The sequence below is a fragment of the Salvelinus alpinus genome, chromosome 31, assembly GCF_045679555.1.
Source record: "Salvelinus alpinus chromosome 31, SLU_Salpinus.1, whole genome shotgun sequence".
NCBI lineage: Eukaryota > Metazoa > Chordata > Actinopteri > Salmoniformes > Salmonidae > Salvelinus > Salvelinus alpinus.
Window position 1 is genome coordinate 23,940,086 of NC_092116.1, and position 20,320 is coordinate 23,960,405.

Below are 20,320 nucleotides of genomic sequence, written 5' to 3' on the forward strand. Positions count from 1 at the left end.
TTTGTTTGCCCCACCAAGAGTTACATGCTAAAATCCCCACTGGCTGCAAGCATAACATGGTCTTGTTATATATATATATATATATATATATATATATATACACATACACACACACACACACACACACACACACACACACACACACACACACACACACACACACACACACACACACACACACACACACACACACACACACACACACACACACACACACACACACACACACACACACACACACACACACACACAAAAGGCATGTATACAAACTGCCCAATCTTTCCAATTGTCTTTATTCAGTCAGTGCAACAAACTAGGAGTGACCAAAAACACTTTTTTCCAACATGTTTGTTGCAAATTCAAAACACTTTTTGCCAACAGACGTTTGCATTCAAGGCATTCCTTGTGTTTGTGTGTCCGAGGAACCATGAACAATACAATTCAAATGTAAATAAAGTGCTTAAAAACAAATTCCTGTTAAAAATAAGTCCAAAATATACATACACAATGCAATTATGAGTTACTTTGGTCTGAGTGGAAATAATAAATTAATTTCAAATCACAAAAGGAAAGGAATGGAAATGTTATGACCAAACTTTCTCTCTGATAAAGAGAACAATGGAAATGCAGTTGGAATGGGGCTGTTTTTCAAACAAACAAAATAAATCCTGATAAACAAGATAACAGCAAAGCCGACATCCTCTACTCTACTATGGGTTGACAGCTACAGTGCATTCGGAAAGTATTCAGACCCCTTGACCTTTCCCCCATTTTGTTACCTTACAGCCTTTTTCAAAAAAAACAATCCTCATCAATCTACACATAATACCCCCATAATGACAAAGTAAAAACAGGTTTTTAGATTATTTTGCAAATGTATTCAAAATAAAAAACAGAAATACCTTATTTACATAATTATTCAGACCCTTTGCTATGAGACTCAAAATTGAGCTCAGGTGCATTTTGTTTCCATTGATCATCTTTGAGATGTTTCTTCAACTTGGAGTCCACCTGTGGTAAATTCAATTGATTGGACACGATTTGGAAAGGTACACACACCTGTCTATATAAAAGGTCCCACAGTTGACAGTACATGTCAGAGCAAAAACCAAGCCATGAGGTCGAAGGAATTGTCCGTAGAGATCAGAGACAGGATTATGTTGAGGCACAGATCTGGGGAAGGGTACCAAAACATTTCTGCAGCATTGAAGGTTCCCAAGAAGACAGTGGCCTCACTCATTCTTAAATGGATGAAGTTTGGAACCGCCAAGACTCTTCCTAGAGCTGTCCGCCTGGCCAAACTGAGCAATCGGGGAGAAGGGCCTTGGTCAGGGACGTGATAAAGAACCCAATGGTCACTCTGACAGAGCTCTAGAGTTCCTCTGTGGAGATGGGAGAACCTTCCAGAAGGACAACCATCTCTGTAGCAATCCACCAATCAGGCCTTTATGGTAGAGTGGCCAGATGGAAGCCACTCCTCAGTAAAAGGTACATGGCAGCCCGCTTGGAGTTTGCCAAAAGGCACCTAAATGATTCTCACCATGAGAAACAAGATTCTCTGGTCTGATGAAACCAAGATTGAACTCTTTGACCTGAATGCCAACCTTCACGTCTGAAGGAAACCTGGCACCATCCCGACGGTGAAACATGGTGGTGGCAGCATCATGATGTGGGGATGTTTTTCAGCGGCAGGTACTGGGAGACTAGTCAGGATCGAGGGAAAGATGAACGGAGCAAAGTATGGAGAGATCCTTGATGAAAATCTGCTCCAGATGGCTCAGGACTTCAGACTGGGGCGAAGGTCCACCTTCCAACAGGACAACAACACTAAGCACACAGCCAAGACAACATCGGGAAAAGTCTCTGAATGTCCTTGAGTGGTCCAGCAAGAGCCCGTGCTTGAACTCGATCGAACATGTCTGGAGAGACCTGAAAATAGCTCTGCAGCGACACTCCCCATCCAACCTGACAGAGTTTCAGAGGATCTGCAGAGACACGAGGCTGTAATTGTTGCCAAAGGCGCTTCAACAAAGTACCGAGTAAAGGGTCTGAATAGGTTTTTCTAAAAACCTGTTTTTGCTTCGTCATTATGGGGTATTGTGTGTAGATTGATGTGGGGGAAAAACAATGTAATCCATTTCAGAATAAGGCTGTAACCTAACAAAATGTGGAAAAAGTAAAAGGGCCTGAATAGTCCGAATGCACTGTATCTATCCAATATAACACAGAGGGTCTTCTTTAATGGAAAAGTGGTATTCTGCAAGGCAGCTGTCTTGGTCCTTTACTGTTCTCTATTCTTTACCAATGATCTACCACTAAACATTAAACAAAGCCTGGAATCAACAACAACAAAAAATGTCACATGCTTCGGAATCAAAAAGGTGGAGACTAACAGTGAAATGCTTACTTACGGGTCCTTTTCCAACAATGCAGAGTTTTTTTCATCAGAAATTAAACAAAAAATAAACACGATAATAGCAAACTATATCCTCTACTCAAGTCCCTTGTGTCCTTCTTGACAAGATATAGAAATGAACAAAGGATACACAAGAAAGTAGTTTGTGTCCAGGGAAAATGAGGCATACCACTCAGTAGACAGTCACATTTTGTCAGATTGTTTGAAATGTCCCCACCGAATATCACATTGTCTTTTACATCAGGGATAGATACCTCTTGGCCATTCCCATTGGTTTATGAACCAGAAAATAAAATGAAAAGACAAATATAGATCCAGTGTTTTAGGCTCATTCTGAAGCATACAACACACACACACCACGATCATTCTCTGTTACTAACACAAATGGAAACAGTTGAAAACAGCTACAGGGACTGACTTTAAATAATGCACTATTCTGGATTAGCCAAGGGGACTAAATCCCTAATAATAAGGTCAAGTCTGAATGACTACAACGATCAACAGGCTCAACCAGTCAAAGCTTAAACAGCTGTGAACCACAGTGGCAGGCTATGTCCCAATTCTCCACCCTTCTCCCAAAATGTGCACTTGCACAATTTCCCGGCTTGGATGTGAAAGTATTGGATTGGAGAGAGGTTCCCCATTGTTAAATCCATTAGACTGTAGGTTGTATAGGGACGCAAAGGAAAGACAAATGATTGGAAAGGATGCAGGATTATTCCCTATCATGGAGTGTGTACTAATATGTAGTGTACTAAGGAGATGAGAAAATTGTAGATTTTTAAGCAGCAGCAAATGCTGACAAAATAAAATAATAAAAATCAGACAAATACACAAAATCTCTGATAGCCAGTGCAAAGACAAAATATTAAATGTTTTAAATTCAGTGTAGAGACTGTGGCCCTTTGTTACGCACGCCTCCCACAACACAGAAACTGGGGAACGTAACACCCTTAGTCACTAAACTACAACACATTGTAACAAGAGTGAAACTACATTTTTTCCACAATGAAACCGAACTCAGGCCTTTCTCTAGGTCATCCTGGTGCTTTTGTTAAAGCTAGAATCCTTAGTTGCTACATCATTTTTTATTTATTTTTTACTTAGGAATTATATATACCCATTGATTCTTGAAGAATATTATAAATGCCTCAAGAGCAACAGTCGTACCCCATCAGAACCAAAAATATAAGTTTGTTTACAAACATTGGAGTAAAAACAATGTAAACAAACACTGTACAGCCTCAAAACATGACTAAATTATCATGTTGAAATCATGGATGGTCATTCCTTCAAAACATGACTAAATTATCATGTTGATATCATGGATGGTCAGTCCTTCAAAACATGGCTAAAATAATAATTTTGAAATCATGGATGGTCAGTCCTTCAAAACATGGCTAAAATAATAATTTTGAAATCATGGATGGTCAGTCCTTCAAAACATGGCTAAAATAATAATTTTGAAATCATGGATGGTCAGTCCTTCAAAACATGGCTAAAATAATAATTTTGATATCATGGAAGGTCAGTCTTTGCATCCATAGCTCTGTCTATGACAGTGGTTACATCACTCCAGGCCTATCCCAAAGATTTTTACAAAAACAGAGGCGGGGTGGCTGCTTGTTATTGCTTGACTCAAGGACTCTAGCTTTAACATCCAAAGTTTTACATCAAACATGTCGCATGCAGAACAGTGTTAGAGAACACTTAATAGTGTTAGTTAGACAATGTATTAAGTCTATTAATTAACCAAACCCTGTGAATTTCACGTTAAATGGCAGCCCAAATATTACTGCAGATCTAGCTCGCCACCCGATGTTTTTTTGTCTAAAACAGTTATTTACATATTTAATTACACACCAAGACATAAAACAAGGAATAAAACAGAATGTTGAAATAATAGTAAAAAAATAAAAAGAATTGTGTTGAAAGTAACTTCTCCGGTGTCTTGAAATGATGTGGGTCATGTAGAGTAAGTCATTCAGTGTGGTGACTGTGGTCTGTATTTTTGTGTGAACCAGTTTTTGCATTTTGTTTCAGGTTGGATGAAATGCTCAATGAAAAATGTTCTCCCCCCACTCTTCCTCTAAATCTCCCATTACATCTCTTATTTCCTCTCTACCTCTCTACCTCATTCCTCCAACCCTCCCTCCCTCGCTCTCCCAGTCTCTTCCAAGTTCCAGTACCAATACCTTACACTCTCTCTTGGCGATCTTATCCAGTGAGAGGACGGGGCGTTCGGGGGGAAGGTAGAGGGGTCGACCCACTGGAGATCCCACCGGGGGAGTGATGGCCCGGCGCTCCATAACACTGCCCGTCCTGGAACACACACACGGACAGATACAGACAGACGCAACAGACACACAGGCACACACACAAGATGGGGATGATTAGGAGAGAGTTCAAAGAGTCAGAGCGGTCAGGGAGGCACTGCCAGAACTTGGGGATTACAGTATGGTTGGGTGTGTGCGTGTTTGACTGAATGCTAATGTGTGTGTGTCTACGTGTGTGTTCTGCCTTCAAGTTAAATCTAAAAAGGGAATATACATTTGATGTTTTTCCTCCCCGATCTATACAACCTACTGTACATTCTCAAAGTGAATGAGAACTATATACCTACGCAATCAAAACACCTTTGTTTTATTCATTTCTTTATTCATTATTCGTTTTATTAATTTGGAAAATGTTCTATAACTGTTAATTATTTTTTGAAAATGTGGAGTAGGTTGTGTAGATCGGTAGGGAAAAAATTGAATGTATTCCTTTTTAGATGACATTTTAAGGCAGCAAGACTTTCACTAGCGACTGTATATACGCATCTGTGTCTCCTACCTCATAAGATGTGACCGTGAGGGTTGTTGGTGAGAGAAGCTCTGTGACCGTCCCAGACTCTGTCTGTCCAGCAGGTCTCTAACTGCAGGGCTGGAGGGAGAGTTGTTACGGGACAGAGACAGAGACATGGCTCTGGCCTCAGCAGGGGGGTTGGAACAGGACGCTGTGAACTGGAGCTTCAGCTTCATGTGCTGGCTTAACTGGAGAGGAAGAGGAGGGTGAGTGAGTAATGTTTGGTCTGAGAAACGACAGACAGACAGACAGACAGACAGACAGACAGACAGACAGACAGACAGACAGACAGACAGACAGAGAGAGAGCGAGAGAGCGAGTGTGTGTGTATGTGTGTTGGTACCTCAAACAGTCCTGCCTTGAGAATCTGGAAGGCAACTGTGAAGGAGAGGGTGGATCCTTTTCGACACTGTCCCAAGTTGTTGAGGGGGGAGTGACACACCACAGAACTCGCTGACGGGTCCTCCTGCCGACCACGACCTGGGGGGAGGAAGGGAGAGAGGATGGTGCTTAGTTTAACCAAGGAGAGAGCAAAATAATATAACCTAAAGTCATTCTGTTCCTCTGGTATGTAGTCAGTTAGTTAGGGGCTTTGTTACAAATCATGACTGGATGTTAGACAGGATTCACCCATCATCTACCACTACACCTCTCTCTCCCTCCCTCCCTCTCTCCCTCCCTCCCTCTCTCCCTCCCTCCCCTGTAACAACCTCTCCATTATTTTTTCGCTCTCTTCCATCTTCCCTCTGTCTCTTTCCATCCCTCTTCCAATCTCTCTCTATCACTCTTTTCCCCCCTCCATAATGATTATCTCTTCTCACCTTCAGGTGTCCAGACCAGGCGTACAGCCAGGAAGTCCTGCAGGTTGTTGAGGAGGGTGTATTTGACCCGGAAGTGCTCCTGCGGCCTCACGGCACTCTGACAGGAAGCTGTCATCACCAAACGGGGGCGGTCCAGTCTCACGCTGGGTAGCTGGTAGTGGGTCGAAATGTACCTGGGGAAAGGAAGTGAAAACGGTCAAATCAGGTAATAATGGGGTAGGTATATTTGGACAGATAATAGAGTTAATGGAGAGTAGTTATTATGGGGTAGTTCCAACAAATACTGGGTGTACATGTATCTTGTGAAGGGAAGGCTTGTAGTTATGCTTGTAGTTATAATAGGGTAGTTACAGTGCATTCGGGAAAAGTATTGGGACCCCTTCCCACATTTAGTTACGTTACAGCCTTATTCTAAAATGGATTCAAATACTTTTTTTTCTCATCAATCTATACACAATACCCCATAATGACAAAGCAAAAACAGTTTTTTTGAGATTTTTGCAAATTTATAAAAAATAAATTGAAAAAAATACCTTATTTACTTAAGTATTCAGACCCTTTGCTATGAGACTCGAAATTGAGCTCAGGTGCATCCTGTTTCTATTGATCATCCTTGAGATGTTTCTACAACTTGATTGGCGTCCACCTGTGATAAATTCAATTGATTTGGAAAGACACACACCTGTCTATATGAGGTCCCACAGTTGACAGTGCATGTCAGAGCAAAAACCAAGCCATGAGGTCGAAGGAATTGTAAGTAGAGCTCCGAGACATGATTGTGTCGAGGCACAGATCTGGGGAAGGCTACCAAAACATTTCTGCAGCATTGAAGGTCCCCAAGAACACAGTGGCCTCCATCATTCTTAAATGGAAGAAGTTTGGAACCACCAAGACTCTTCCTAGAGCTGGCTGCCCGGCCAAACTGAGCAATCGGAGGAGAAGGGCTTTGGTCAGGGAGGTGATTAAGAACCCGATGGTCACTCTGACAGAGCTCCAGAGTTCCTCTGTGGAGATGGGAGAACCTTCCAGAAGAACAACCATCTCTGTAGCAAACCCAATCAGTAAAAGGCACATGACAGCTCACTTGGAGTTTGCCAAAAGGTACCTAAAGCACTCTCAGACCATGAGAAACAAGATTCTCTGGTCTGATGAAACCAAGATTTAACTCTAGCAAGCAATGGCAATCATGTATTTTCTTACCGAGATTACTGTTCTAAAATATGTCCATACTGAAACTTTCAGGTGAAGTTTGTGTGAATTAAACATGGTCAATTGCTTTCATGAGCTTTTTCTCTCACTGGCCTGAGTTTAAGACAAGGGTTTAGCCATCTTGGAATTAAGAACATTTCCAAGAACTTCATTTTCAAGAATCTTTTTGCTAAAGGAGAAACATAAGAAATAGCACAAGAACATTTCCAATAACTTTATTGAGGAATAGCAGCTTTGCTTAACTTTCTTCTCGAGTCTATAGTTAAGGAAAAAATGGCAGTTAAGAGGAAATCGCTTCTTAAGAAGGTTTTGTGAATCCGGCCCCTGGGCCTCCTGAGTGGCGCAGCAGTCTAAGGCACTACATCGCAGTGCTAGAGGAGTCACTACAGACCCGGGTTCGATCCCGGGCAGTATCACAACCGGCCGTGATCGGGAGTTCCATAGGGCGGTGCACAATTGGCCCAGCGTCATCCGGGTTAGGGGAGGGTCTGGCGGGGGGGCTTTACTTTGCTCATCGCACTCTCTAGCGACTCCTTATGGCGTGCCGGGCGCTTGCAAGCTGACCCCGGTCGTCAGTTGAACAGTGTTTCCTCTGACACATTGGTGCGGCTGGCTTCCAGGTTAAGCGGCCTGGTTTTAAGAAGCACGGTTGGGCGGGTCATATTTCAGAGGACGCATGACTCAACCTTCGCCTCCCGAGCCCGTTGGGGAGTTGCAGCGATGAGACAAGATCGTAATTGTGGAGAAAAAAGAGGGTAAAATAGAAACATTTAAAAAGTAAACCTACCTGGTAAATGGAAGCTTAGAGGTAGACCATTGCAGCACAGCCACCAATGGAACCTCCAGACCCTAAAGCAGAAAGAAAAACACATTCCTCAAATGATCTCATGCTGTAGACATAAGGACATTATTGGCAGATCTTTCATGCATATGTTTAATCTAAAACAGTTGAAATGATCTCACACTAAAGCCGGTTGTACACTACACACAGAAAAAATATATATAATAATTTGCTGAGCGATGGTCTTGCCAACATAGTGGTGCGCACACTAAACAATGTGGCACAGATGGGGGTCACACACTACAAGATTCTTCACTTGGTCGTAAGGATTGTCGATACCACGCTGTCTCGCCAAAACAACGATGTGATTAGATTTAACGTAGCTACAACGAGCTGTGGCTCAAAGCAGCCTCAAATATTTTCAGTCAGACATTAACGCTTGCCATACAATACAATCTGTAAGTATTCAGACCCCTTGACTTTTTCCAAATGTTTTTATTTTACAGCCTCAATTGTTTTTCTCCCTCATCAATCTAATACCCCATAACGACGAAGCAACTGAAATATTACATTTACATAAGTATTCAGACCCTTTACTCAGTACTTTGCTCCAAGTGAGCTGTCATGTGCCTTTTACTGAGGAGTGGCTTCCATCTGGCCACTCTACCATAAAGGGCTGACTGGTAGAGTGCTGCAAAGATGGTTGTCCTTCAGGAAAGTTCTCCCAACTCCACAGAGGAACTTTGGAGCTCTGTCAGAGTGACCATCGGGTTCTTGGTCACCTCCCTGACCAAAGCCCTTCTCCCCCGATTGCTCAGTTTGGCCAGGCAGCCAGCTCTAGGAAGAGTCTTGGTGGTTCCAAACTTGTTACATTTAAGAATGATGGAGGCCACTGTGTTCTTGGGGACCTTCAATGCTGCAGAAATGTTTTGGTAGCCTTCCCCAGATCTGTGCCTCAACATAATCCTGTCTCAGATCTCTACGGACAATTCCTTTGACCTCATTGCTTGGTTTTTTGCTCTGACATGCACTGTCAACTGTGGGACCTCATATAGACAGGTGTATGCCTTTCCAAATCATGTCCAATTAGTTGAATTTACCACAGGTGGACTCCAGTCAAGTTGTAGAAAGATCTCAAGGATGATCAATGGAAACAGGATGCATCGGAGCTCAATTTCGAGTCTCATAGCAAAGGGTCTGAATACATATGTAAATAAGGTATTTCTGTTTTGTATTTTTTATACATTTGCAAACATTTTCTAAAAACCTGTTTTTGTTTTGTCACTATAGGGTATTGTGTGTAGATTGATGAGGATTTTATTTATTTAATCCATTTTAGAATTTTATTTTTATTTTTTTTATTTCACCTTTATTTAACCAGGTAGGCTAGTTGAGAACAAGTTCTCATTTGCAACTGCGACCTGGCCAAGATAAAGCATAGCAGTGTGAACAGACAACACAGAGTTACACATGGAGTAAACAATAAACAAGTCAATAACATGGTAGAAAAAAAGAGAATCTATATACAATGTGTGCAAAAGGCATGAGGTAGGCAATAAATCGAATAATTACAATTTAGCAGATTAACACTGGAGTGATAAATCATCAGATGATCATGTGCAAGAAGAGATACTGGTGTGCAAAAGAGCAGAAAAGTAAATAAATAAAAGCAGTATGGGGGGTGAGGTAGGTAAATTGGGTGGGTAGTTTACAGATGGACTATGTACAGCTGCAGCGATCGGTTAGCTGCTCGGATAGCAGATTTTTAAAGTTGTTGAGGGAGATAAGTCTCCAACTTCAGAGATTTTTGCAATTCGTTCCAGTCGCAGGCAGCAGAGAACTGGAAGGAAAGGCGTCCAAATGAGGTTTTGGCTTTAGGGATGATCAGTGAGATACACCTGCTGGAGCGCGTGCTGCGGGTGGGTGTAGCCATCGTGACCAGTGAACTGAGATAAGGCGGCACTTTACCTAGCATAGCCTTGTAGATGACCTGGAGCCAGTGGGTCTGACGACGAACATGTAGCGAGGGCCAGCCGACTAGGGCATACAGGTCGCAGTGGTGGGTCGTATAAGGTGCTTTAGTAACAAAACGAATGGCACTGTGATAAATTGCATCCAGTTTGCTGAGTAGAGTATTGGAAGCTATTTTGTAGATGACATCGCCGAAGTCGAGGATCGGTAGGATAGTCAGTTTTACTAGGGTAAGTTTGGCGGCGTGAGTGAAGGAGGCTTTGTTCCTGTTGATATAGGACTCGTTTTACTGTGGATATAGATACTTTTGTACCTGTTTCCTCCAGCATCTTCACAAGGTCCTTTGCTGTTGTTCTGGGATTGTTTTGCACCATTCGCACCAAAGTACGTTCATCTCTAGGAGACAGAATGCATCTCCTTCCTGAGCGGTATGACGGCTGCGTGGTCCCATGGTGTTTATACTTGCATACTATTGTTTGTACAGATGAACGTGGTACCTTCAGGTGTTTGGAACTTGCTCCCAAGGATGAACCAGACTTGTGGAGGTCTACACTTTTTTCTGAGGTCATGGCTGATTTCTTTTGACTTTCCCATGATGTCAAGCAAAGAGGCACTGAGTTTGAAGGTAGGCCTTGAAATACATCCACAGGTACACCTCCAACTGACTCAAATGATGTCAAGTAGCCTATCAGAAGCTTCTAAAGCCATGACATTACTTTCTGGATTTTCCCAAGCTGTTTAAAGGCACAGTCAATTTAGTGTATGTAAACTTCTGACCCACTGGAATTGTGATACCGTGAATTATAAGTGAAATAATCTGTCTGTAAACAATTGTTGGAAAATGTACTTGTGTCATGCACAAAGTAGATGTCCTAACCAACTTGCCAAAACTATAGTTTGTTAACAAGAAATTTATGGAGTGGTTGAAAAACAAGTTTTAATGACTCCAACCTAAGTGTATGTAAACTTACGACTTCAACTGTATCAAGCCAACATATTGAATTGAATAACATTGGTTGTGAACTTCAGAGCTATAGCGATTTGACACTTTGGCTTTGGTTAAAGGCAAGTACAAACACATACTAGTTGTAGTCATCGCTCCTGCTCTAGTCTACACATCCTGGGTGAAGCGAAACACTCATCATCTCCCTGTTTTCTTCTCTGGCGAGCTCTCATTGGCTATTGCTTGTCACCGTTTTCAAAACTTGTTGTTTCACACTACACGAGCATTGCAGATTTTATGCAGATAAAATCAAACATGTTTGAAAATATTTGGGACGTCTGGGACTGCTCAAAGACGAGCTCGGTAGTCCTCAGATTGTGTCTCTGACCCGCTCACATTAAACAAGCGTCAGTGATGGCTGCGTGTCCCGAGTAGGCAATGACATGGGAATTTTGTCTCCAATCTCAAAAACTAAATCCGGGCCAAAATCGTGTAGTGTACATTCGGGTTAAGTATGATATTATAGTCTGGAATGTATCTCACTGACACAGATACTCCCTTCACTCCTCTTTATGTTACAAACTGGGACTATTTCATTTGGTATTACATTCTCCTTTCTCTCCGTGAGAGAATCTCTCCCTGCCTGCTTTTGAAAAAGGTTGAAGGTAACCGAGGAGAGGAGCCGAGGAGAGGAAACGGAGAAACAAATGCGCTCGTATGAAATGAGACATCTGCACTCGCACATTAACATTTTCTAGATAAAAGGATAAGTAGCATATAGATTTTAAATGTGTGCTTGCTTTTCTCATTCCAAAAAACAACAGCTGATTCAAAGGGGGGAGTGGTCAATGTTTAAACACTTCTGCACTAGCCTCCATGAGGATACACCTGTGCATCCTCTGCCGAAGTAGGTTATCATGGAGGTGAGCACAATCCTCCGTTCTCCTACTAACAAATTGACACTCTCCATGACTATTACCCACTTATCGGTTTCAGGGAAGGAGTTGAGGAGAGGATAGACTTTTGCCCAATTGAGAATCTCCCCCACTCTCACCTCGCTGGACTCTTCCTCTGGCTGGTCTCTGAGCTGCAGCTGAAACAGGAAGTTCTGCTCCTCCAGGGCAGAGAGCATGCTGGGAAGGTGGGAGGAGCTACTGTTCATTCTGTGGAATGATGCCATGGTAACCTCCGCTGATTGGTGGCTGCAGACAGGTAGTATAGAATGTTGTGGTTACAAAATGGTTACAAAAAGTGGAACTTTTAACATTCTGATCAAGGTCTTTTTTCCTTTTTTTTTTTACAGCAGTTTAAAAAAAACAGACAATATTTAGACAGACATTACATCTTTCAAACACTTGTTTACCAGACACTGACCTAAGGCCAGTTTTGCATTGAATCCTAATGGTTAAGGTTAGGACTGTAATTACCAGACATTGTCCACTAGGAGTACAGAGCCATCAGGCATCATGGGGAGGTAGGACGCGTTGAAGTTAGGAAGAACCCTCACGTTCCTAACACACACCTCCTCCTGGGAACTGGAGTTTAATACTGGGGAGAGGGGGGAGAGAGGTGGAGGGGGGGTGGAAAAGGGTGAGAGAGTGGGAGGTGGAGGGGGGATAGAGAGGTGGAGCGGGGAGCGTGAGAGAGGTGGGAGATATTAAAAAAGAGACAGGAACAGGAAAACAGAGAGAAGGAGATGTTTAAGTGATGTAGTATTGTCTCCTAAAAGTCATGGTAGTATTGTCTCCTAAAACAATGGAGTCACTTCCATCGGACAATATTTATACACATACACAAACCCCACATTCCATTAACTTCTCTAGGATAGGGGGCAGCATTTTCACGTTTGGATGAAAAGCATACCCAAATTCAACTGCCAGCTACTCATCCCCAGAAGATAAAATATGCATATTGTTAGTAGATTTGGATAGAAAACACAGTTTCTAAAACTGTTTGAATCATGTCTGTGAGTATAACGGAACTTATTTAGCAGGTGAAACCCAGAGGACAAACCATTCAGATTTTTTGTTGTTGTTGAGGTCACTCTCTTTTCAATGGATTTTCATTGGGAATACAGATTTCTAATTGACCTTCTTGCAGTTCCTACCGCTTCTACTGGATGTCAACAGTCTTTAGAAATTGGTTGAGAGTTTTTCCTTTGTGTAATGAAGAAGTACGGCCATTTTGAATCAGGGTCACTTGTTGTGTACTGTTTGTTAGAGGCGCATGACCAGAAGGCTAGCTACAGTTTGTTTTAATCCTGTGTTGAACACAGATCATCCCGTCTTCAATTTGATCGATTATTTACGTTAAAAAATACCTGAAGTTGTATTACAAAAGTAGTTTGAAATGTTTTGGCAAAGTTTATAGGTATATTTTGAGATAATTTTGTAGTCACGTTTCACAAATTGGAACCGGTGTTTTTCTAAGTCAAACGCGCCAAATAAATGGACATTTTGGATATATATCAACTGAATTAATCGAACAAAAGGACCATTTGTGATGTTTATGGGACATATTGGAGTGCCAACAACAGAAGCTCGTCAAAGGTAAGGCATGAATTATATTTTTATTTCTGCGTTTTGTATCGCGCCTGCAGGGTTGAAATATGCTTCTCTCTTTGTTTACTGTGGTGCTATCCTCAGATAATAGCATCGTTTGCTTTCGCCGAAAAGCCTATTTGAATTCTGACATGTTGGCTGGATTCACAACCATTGTAGCTTTAATTTGGTATCTTTCATGTGTGATTTAATGAAAGTTAGATTTTTATAGTAATTTATTTGAATATGGCGCTCTGCATTTTCTCTGGCTTTTGACCAAGTGAGACAGTAGCGTCCCGCCTAAACTCAGATTTTTGGATATAAATATGAACTTTACCGAACAAAACATACATGTATTGTGTAACATGAAGTCCTATGAGTGTCATCTGATGAAGATCATCAAAAGTTAGTGATTCATTTTATCTCTATTTCTGCTTTTTGTTACTCCTCTCTTTGGCTGGAAAAATGACTGTGTTTTTCTGTGGCTATGTACTGACCTAACATAATTGTTTGGTGTGTTTTCGCCGTAAATCCTTTTTGAAATCAGACATGTTGGCTGGATTCACAGCAAGTGTAGCTTTAATTTGGTGTCTTTCATGTGTGATTTTGGAGCTCTGCATTTTTACTGGCTTTTGGCCAAGAGGGATATTAGCGTCCCACATATCCCAGAGAAGTTAAAGGAATAGCGCAACATTTTGGCACCCGAGAGCAGTTTCTCTGTGTGCAGTTTGAAGGAAGTTGAAGGTAGTTTCTGGGGCCATTGCTAACTACAGTTAGTGCAATGACTGGAAGTCTATAGGAACTGCTAGCATACGACCTTCAACTTCCTTCAAACTGCACACAGAGAAACTGCACACCGAGAAACTGCACTCGGCTGCCAAAATGTCGCGCTATTCCTTTAATGGGATGTGGATGCTGTAAGTGGGGTTTGTGTATGTATGTAGAAACATAAAAATGGTATCCATGAGTTCATCTGTGTCTGGGTAAGTAAAAAAAGGGCTTACACTGCCTTCAGAAAGTACTCACACCCCCTTGACTTTTCCACATGTTGTTGTGTTACAGACTGAATTTAAAATTTATTAAAATGTAGATTTTTTTGTCACTGGCCTACACACAATACCCGATGATGTCAAAGTGAAATGATGTTTCTCAAAATGTGTACAAATTAATTAAACATGAAAAGCTGAAATGTCTTAAGTCAATAAGTATTCAACCCCTTTGTTAACGCAAGCCTAAATAAGTTCAGGAGTAAATATGTGCTTAACAAGTCACATAATAAATTGCATGGACTCACTCTGTGTGCAATAATAGTGTTTAACATGAATGTTGAATGACTACCTCATCTCTGTACCCACACATACAATTATCTGTAAGTTCACTCGGTTGAGCAGTGAATTTCAAAACAGACCAGGGAGGTTTTCCAATACCTCGCAAAGAAGGTCACCCATTGGTAGATGGAAAAAAAAAAAATCAAAAGCAGACATTGAATATCCCTTTGAGCATAGTGAAATTATTAATTACACATTGGATGGTATATCAATACACCTAGTCACTACAAAGATACAGGCATCCTTCCTAACTTAGTTGCCAGAGGAGAAGGAAACCGCTCAGGGATTTCAGCACGAGGCCAATGGTGACTTTAAAACAGTTACGGAGTTTAATGGCTCTAATAGGAGAAAACTGAGGATGGATCAACAACATTGTAGTTACTCCACAATTCTAACCTAATTGAGTGAAAAGAAGGAAGCCTGTAGAGAATACAAATATTCCAAAACATGCATCCTGTTTGCAACAAGGCACTAAAGTAATACTGCAAATAAAGTGGCAAAGCAATTCACTTTTTGTCCTGAATACAAAGTGTAATGTTTGGGGCAAATCCAGTAAAACACATTACTGAGTACCACTCTCCATATTTTCAAGCATGGTGGTAGTTGCATCATGTTATGGTTATGCTTGTAATCGTTCATCTACTGGGGAGTTTTTCAGAATAAAAAAAAACAGAAAGGTAAAATCCTAAAGGAAACCCTGGTTCAGTGTGCTTTCCACCAGACACTGGGAGATGAATTCACCTTTCAGCAGGACAATAACCTAAAACACAAGGCCAAATCTACACTGGAGTTTCTTACCAAGAAGACAGTGAATGTTCCTGAGAGGCCGAGTTACAGTTTTGACTTAAATCTACTTGAAAATATATGGCAATGAAAATGGTTGTCAAGCTATGATCAACAACCAATTTGACAGCTTGAAGAATTATGAAAAAAATAATGTGCAATTTGAGGTGTGGAAAGCTCTTTAGAGACTTACCCCAAAAGACTCACACCTGTTATCGCTGACAAATGTGCTTTTAAAAGTATTGACTCAGGGGTGTGAATACATATGGAAATTAAATATTTCTGTAATTTATTTTCAATACATCTGCAAAAATGTATTAAAATTTTTTTTCTCTCACTTTGTCATTATGGGTTATTGTGTGTAGATGGGTGTGAAAATATATATATATGTAATCCATTTTTAATTCAAGCTATAACACGACAAAATGTGGAATAAGTCAAAGGACATGAATATTTTCTGAAGGTGCTGTAGTTGTCACACTATCCCTTTAAGACAATACAGGGTCATTTCAGAGGGTCCTCTTACTCTATAGTGTAAACACACACACACACACACACACACCACATATGAGCCATTACACTTCTGAGCTATTGCATAACACTGTAATAACACTGTGGCAGCGAGGATAAAGTACTTGATGTCATACTTTGGTCCAGAGTGGTCCAGAGTGTTTCTCATTCAGTGTAACTAGGGTCCAGAGTGTTTCTCATTCAGTGTAACTAGGGTCCAGAGTGTTTCTCATTCAGTGTAACTAGGGTCCAGAGTGTTTCTCGTTCAGTGTAACAAAGTTTAACCTCCCCAGCTCCCTACCTTTGAGTACGGTCAGGTGCTTCCCGGAGACGGTAATCTGTTGACATTTCACAGTCGGAGGAGGAAGAACACTCAGGGTGGTGCTGACTGGACAGAGAGGGGGAAGGAGGGGGAGAGAGAGAGATATGTCATAAAAAATACATTCAAAAACTATTCTGTACAATATTTAATTGAATGCAAATATGATGTTTTGAGTTTTTTGAATTTCAAAGGCATGTGTGTGTTTGTGTGTACCCTGTGCCTTGAAGGTGTTGAGGTCCTGTCTGAAGGTGTGTGTGGGACTCCTCAGCTGTAGGATGGTGAGGTAACCATGTTCCCTGATCTCTGCCTTCTCCTTCTCCTGCTTCCACACTGTCACTACGATCTGACATAGACAGGAATGCACAGGTTATGGCGAGGTTATGAACATGAATAGTCACTGCGATCTTACCACACATAAACACACTCTCACCTTGACCTTGAGCGTGTTGACGTGGAGTTTGTCCAATGAGACGGTCAGAGGGAAGATGACCTCATCGTTCAGTACCACTGGCTTGTCCATGGGTGACTAGGAGAGAGGAGGGCACGAGTACACACACACAGAAATATTATATCATTTTCTATTGTCCATGGGTGACTAGGAGAGAGGAGGGCACGAGTACACACACACAGAAATATTATATCATTTTCTATTGTCCATGGGTGACTAGGAGAGAGGAGGGCATGAGTACACACACACAGAAATATTATATCATTTTCTATTGTCCATGGGTGACTAGGAGAGAGGAGGGCACGAGTACACACACACAGAAATATTATATCATTTTCTATTGTCCATGGGTGACTAGGAGAGAGGAGGGCACGAGTACACACACACAGAAATATTATATTGTTTTCTATTGTCCATGGGTGACTAGGAGAGAGAAGACGAGACAGAAAAACTATATTATATGTGTGTGTGTGTGTGTGTGTGTGTGTGTGTGTGTGTGTGTGTGTGTGTGCCACACAGAGAGAGATTATGTAAACAATGGGCTCTCACAAAAAGAAAGGAGGAGGCTTTATTTGGACTATAGATTCTTGATACGGATGTGAGTCACTACTGTTATCCACTCTCCCACATCAGCAGTGTATGATGGACAAACGGGATCTTTCACAAAAGACATGGGAAATTAAAGTGTGGTTGAGTGCCACAAATACAACAATCCATTCCCATTATTTTGCCCACATTGACTATCATAGTGGGTGTATTCTTGCAGCGTTGCCAACACCTCAAGGTACATTTGTTTGGCTATGAGCTGCTGTGTTATGAGAGGTGGTGTGACTTCTCTGAAAATATGACTGGGTTGTTTTTGTCTGTCTGCACTGGCACCGTGCGGCTTCATAACAGGCAACGGTGAGCAAATACTCCACAAGCCCTGCTCTTTCTCTCTCAATGTCAAGTTCGGACAAATCGAAACAGTGCTGAGGCTCGCATGCTTGAGGCGTCTTGTATGTCATCAGTAACTACTAGATAGCGCCGACATGTACAGCAGATCACAATAACAAGTTATCATAGTCAGAGTGAGACAGTGTTTTGGCTTGTTGGGTCAGTGCATGCAGGAAGTTGAAAAAGGTCTGGTTCACTGTGGTCGTGGTTTACATGTGTGATTCTGCTGCACTCTTATCAGCTCAGGAAATGTCAGCACTTCCTATTTCACACAAGAGGTGTACACGTAGCCTATTATAAAATACAATAAACTGGGCATGTTTCTCGTCCACTTACGGACCCTTCTTTCCCTTCCACTTATCACCAGAATGTTATTAATTATTTCATATTACCTGCATCGGTGCCCGCCGATACTGCCGTCCATCACTCCCCGTGTTATTGTGAATGAGAAGCGGCTTGCATTCTCTGAAGCCTCGGTTCCTGGACTCCCTTCTGCCTATATGGGCTGTACCCGCAGCAAAGTCAACCTCGTCGGGGTCCTCGTCTGCACCGTCGTCGCTGTAGCTTCTCTGGAACTCGTGGGGGTGAAGTTGGGAGCGATGTCGGCTCTCTCCGGGGCAGACACTTGCTACAGCGGAGAGGGACCCTACCAGCTCCTTCCAAGCCCGGGTACCGCTGTCACTATCCCCGTTTCCCTTTGTCCCGCCCGAACCTGACCTTTCATCTCTGGACCGCAGGACCAACAAGAACTGCACGGTCTCGCCGAGATAGAGGTGACTGCGACGGGGGAGAGTTCGGTATTTTGACGGGTCGGAAAGGTCCGTGATGGGAACAGCAGGGAAATACATAAAATACTCGCATTGCGATTCCATCATTAGAACCATTGCTAACGTTAGCTAGCTTATTTACCCGGTTATTGCCACATGCAAACAAGCTAATACGATTCACACCCCTCTTGGAGTTATAGTCTCCGTTTATGACCAGCGTCAACAGCTGGCCTATTTTCTATAAATATATTCTCAATAATAAACATTTAAAATCCAATTCATTGTGGCCATCAGTCGATGAACCTGCAACCGACTCTTCACTTTGCATCAGTACAACCAGTCGATCACAGACAAAAAAAACTGAATATTTAAACTAGGCAGGAGTAATCAACTGCCTATAAATAAATATAGTTCACAGAAGCCCACATAGCAGGCCTTTCTCTCCCCAGTCAGGTAGGCCTACTAAATACTATAGTATTATTTAAAAAAAAAATGTCTCACAATTAAATAAACCACACTTGATTTTGTCAGTTGAAAACATTGACTGAAAATCCTGTTAAACCCATTGTAAACTTGATGTGATCAATTTGCAGCAATGCCTAGAGATTTGCACTTTCTATTTAAATCTTAAATAGATAAGCCACTCAAAACCACACAAGGATCACAGGCAGAAGCTTTGTAAAACCAATGAATGAATGCATGCAGATATACTGTATATCGAGGTTTCAAACCAAGTATAAACATCTTCAAGTCACAGGGAGATAATGACATGTTAAATATAGTTTTCTGAAGTATAACCTACAATGTCTGCAAAAAGTATGCTCTGAAGTACGGTAGAATAGTCCCAATTTGAATGAGAATAAAAGTCCTATCAAACCAGTACACTATGGTTGTTTGTTAATGTTAGGCCTATCAAACCAGTACATTATGGTTGTTTGTTAATGTTAGGCCTATCAAACCAGTACATTATGGTTGTTTGTTAATGTTAGGCCTATCAAACCAGTACATTATGGTTGTTTGTTCATGTTAAGCCTATCAAACCAGTACATTATGGTTGTTTGTTCATGTTAAGCCTATCAAACCAGTACATTATGGTTGTTTGTTCATGTTAAGCCTATCAAACCAGTACATTATGGTTGTTTGTTCATGTTAAGCCTATCAAACCAGTACATTATGGTTGTTTGTTCATGTTAAGCCTATCAAACCAGTACATTATGGTTGTTTGTTAATGTTAAGCCTATCAAACCAGTACATTATGGTTGTTTGTTAATGTTAGGCCTATCAAACCAGTACACTATGGTTGTTTGTTAATGTTAGGCCTATCAAACCAGTATATTATGGTTGTTTGTTAATGTTAAGCCTATCAAACCAGTACATTATGGTTGTTTGTTAATGTTAGGCCTATCAAACCAGTACATTATGGTTGTTTGTTCATGTTAAGCCTATCAAACCAGTACATTATGGTTGTTTGTTCATGTTAGGCCTATCAAACCAGTACATTATGGTTGTTTGTTAATGTTAAGCCTATCAAACCAGTACATTATGGTTGTTTGTTAATGTTAGGCCAATCAAAGAAAGTTTATATTCCCTCAATTTACCCTAGTTACTATTTCCTTGTTTTTCCCATACAAATTAATTAAATCATAATGATATCCATTCAATTTATAATACTATTTGGTGGAATGACATTTCGTTGCT

General features: G+C 41.4%; 1 protein-coding gene across 2 annotated transcripts; it reads right to left on the reverse strand.

Moving 5' to 3' along the window:
* Window positions 1–274: 274 nt before the first annotated feature.
* Window positions 275–20,296, reverse strand: LOC139561799 (trafficking protein particle complex subunit 14-like). 2 transcript variants are annotated; one of them, XM_071379083.1, is made up of 11 exons: window positions 18,248–20,296; window positions 16,908–16,997; window positions 16,685–16,814; window positions 16,451–16,537; window positions 12,416–12,536; window positions 12,043–12,190; window positions 8,081–8,142; window positions 6,085–6,257; window positions 5,607–5,743; window positions 5,252–5,451; window positions 275–4,738 (listed from the first exon to the last, which is right to left on the reverse strand). In XM_071379083.1, the coding sequence occupies exons 1-11, from the start codon at window positions 18,737–18,739 to the stop codon at window positions 4,546–4,548; spliced, it is 1,833 nt and encodes a 610-aa protein (XP_071235184.1). In that variant the 5' UTR covers window positions 18,740–20,296; the 3' UTR covers window positions 275–4,545. The 2 variants fall into 2 exon arrangements, with proteins under 2 accessions (XP_071235184.1, XP_071235182.1); XM_071379081.1 differs by having other exon boundaries at window positions 16,902–16,997.
* Between the last annotated feature and the right edge of the window lie 24 nt (window positions 20,297–20,320).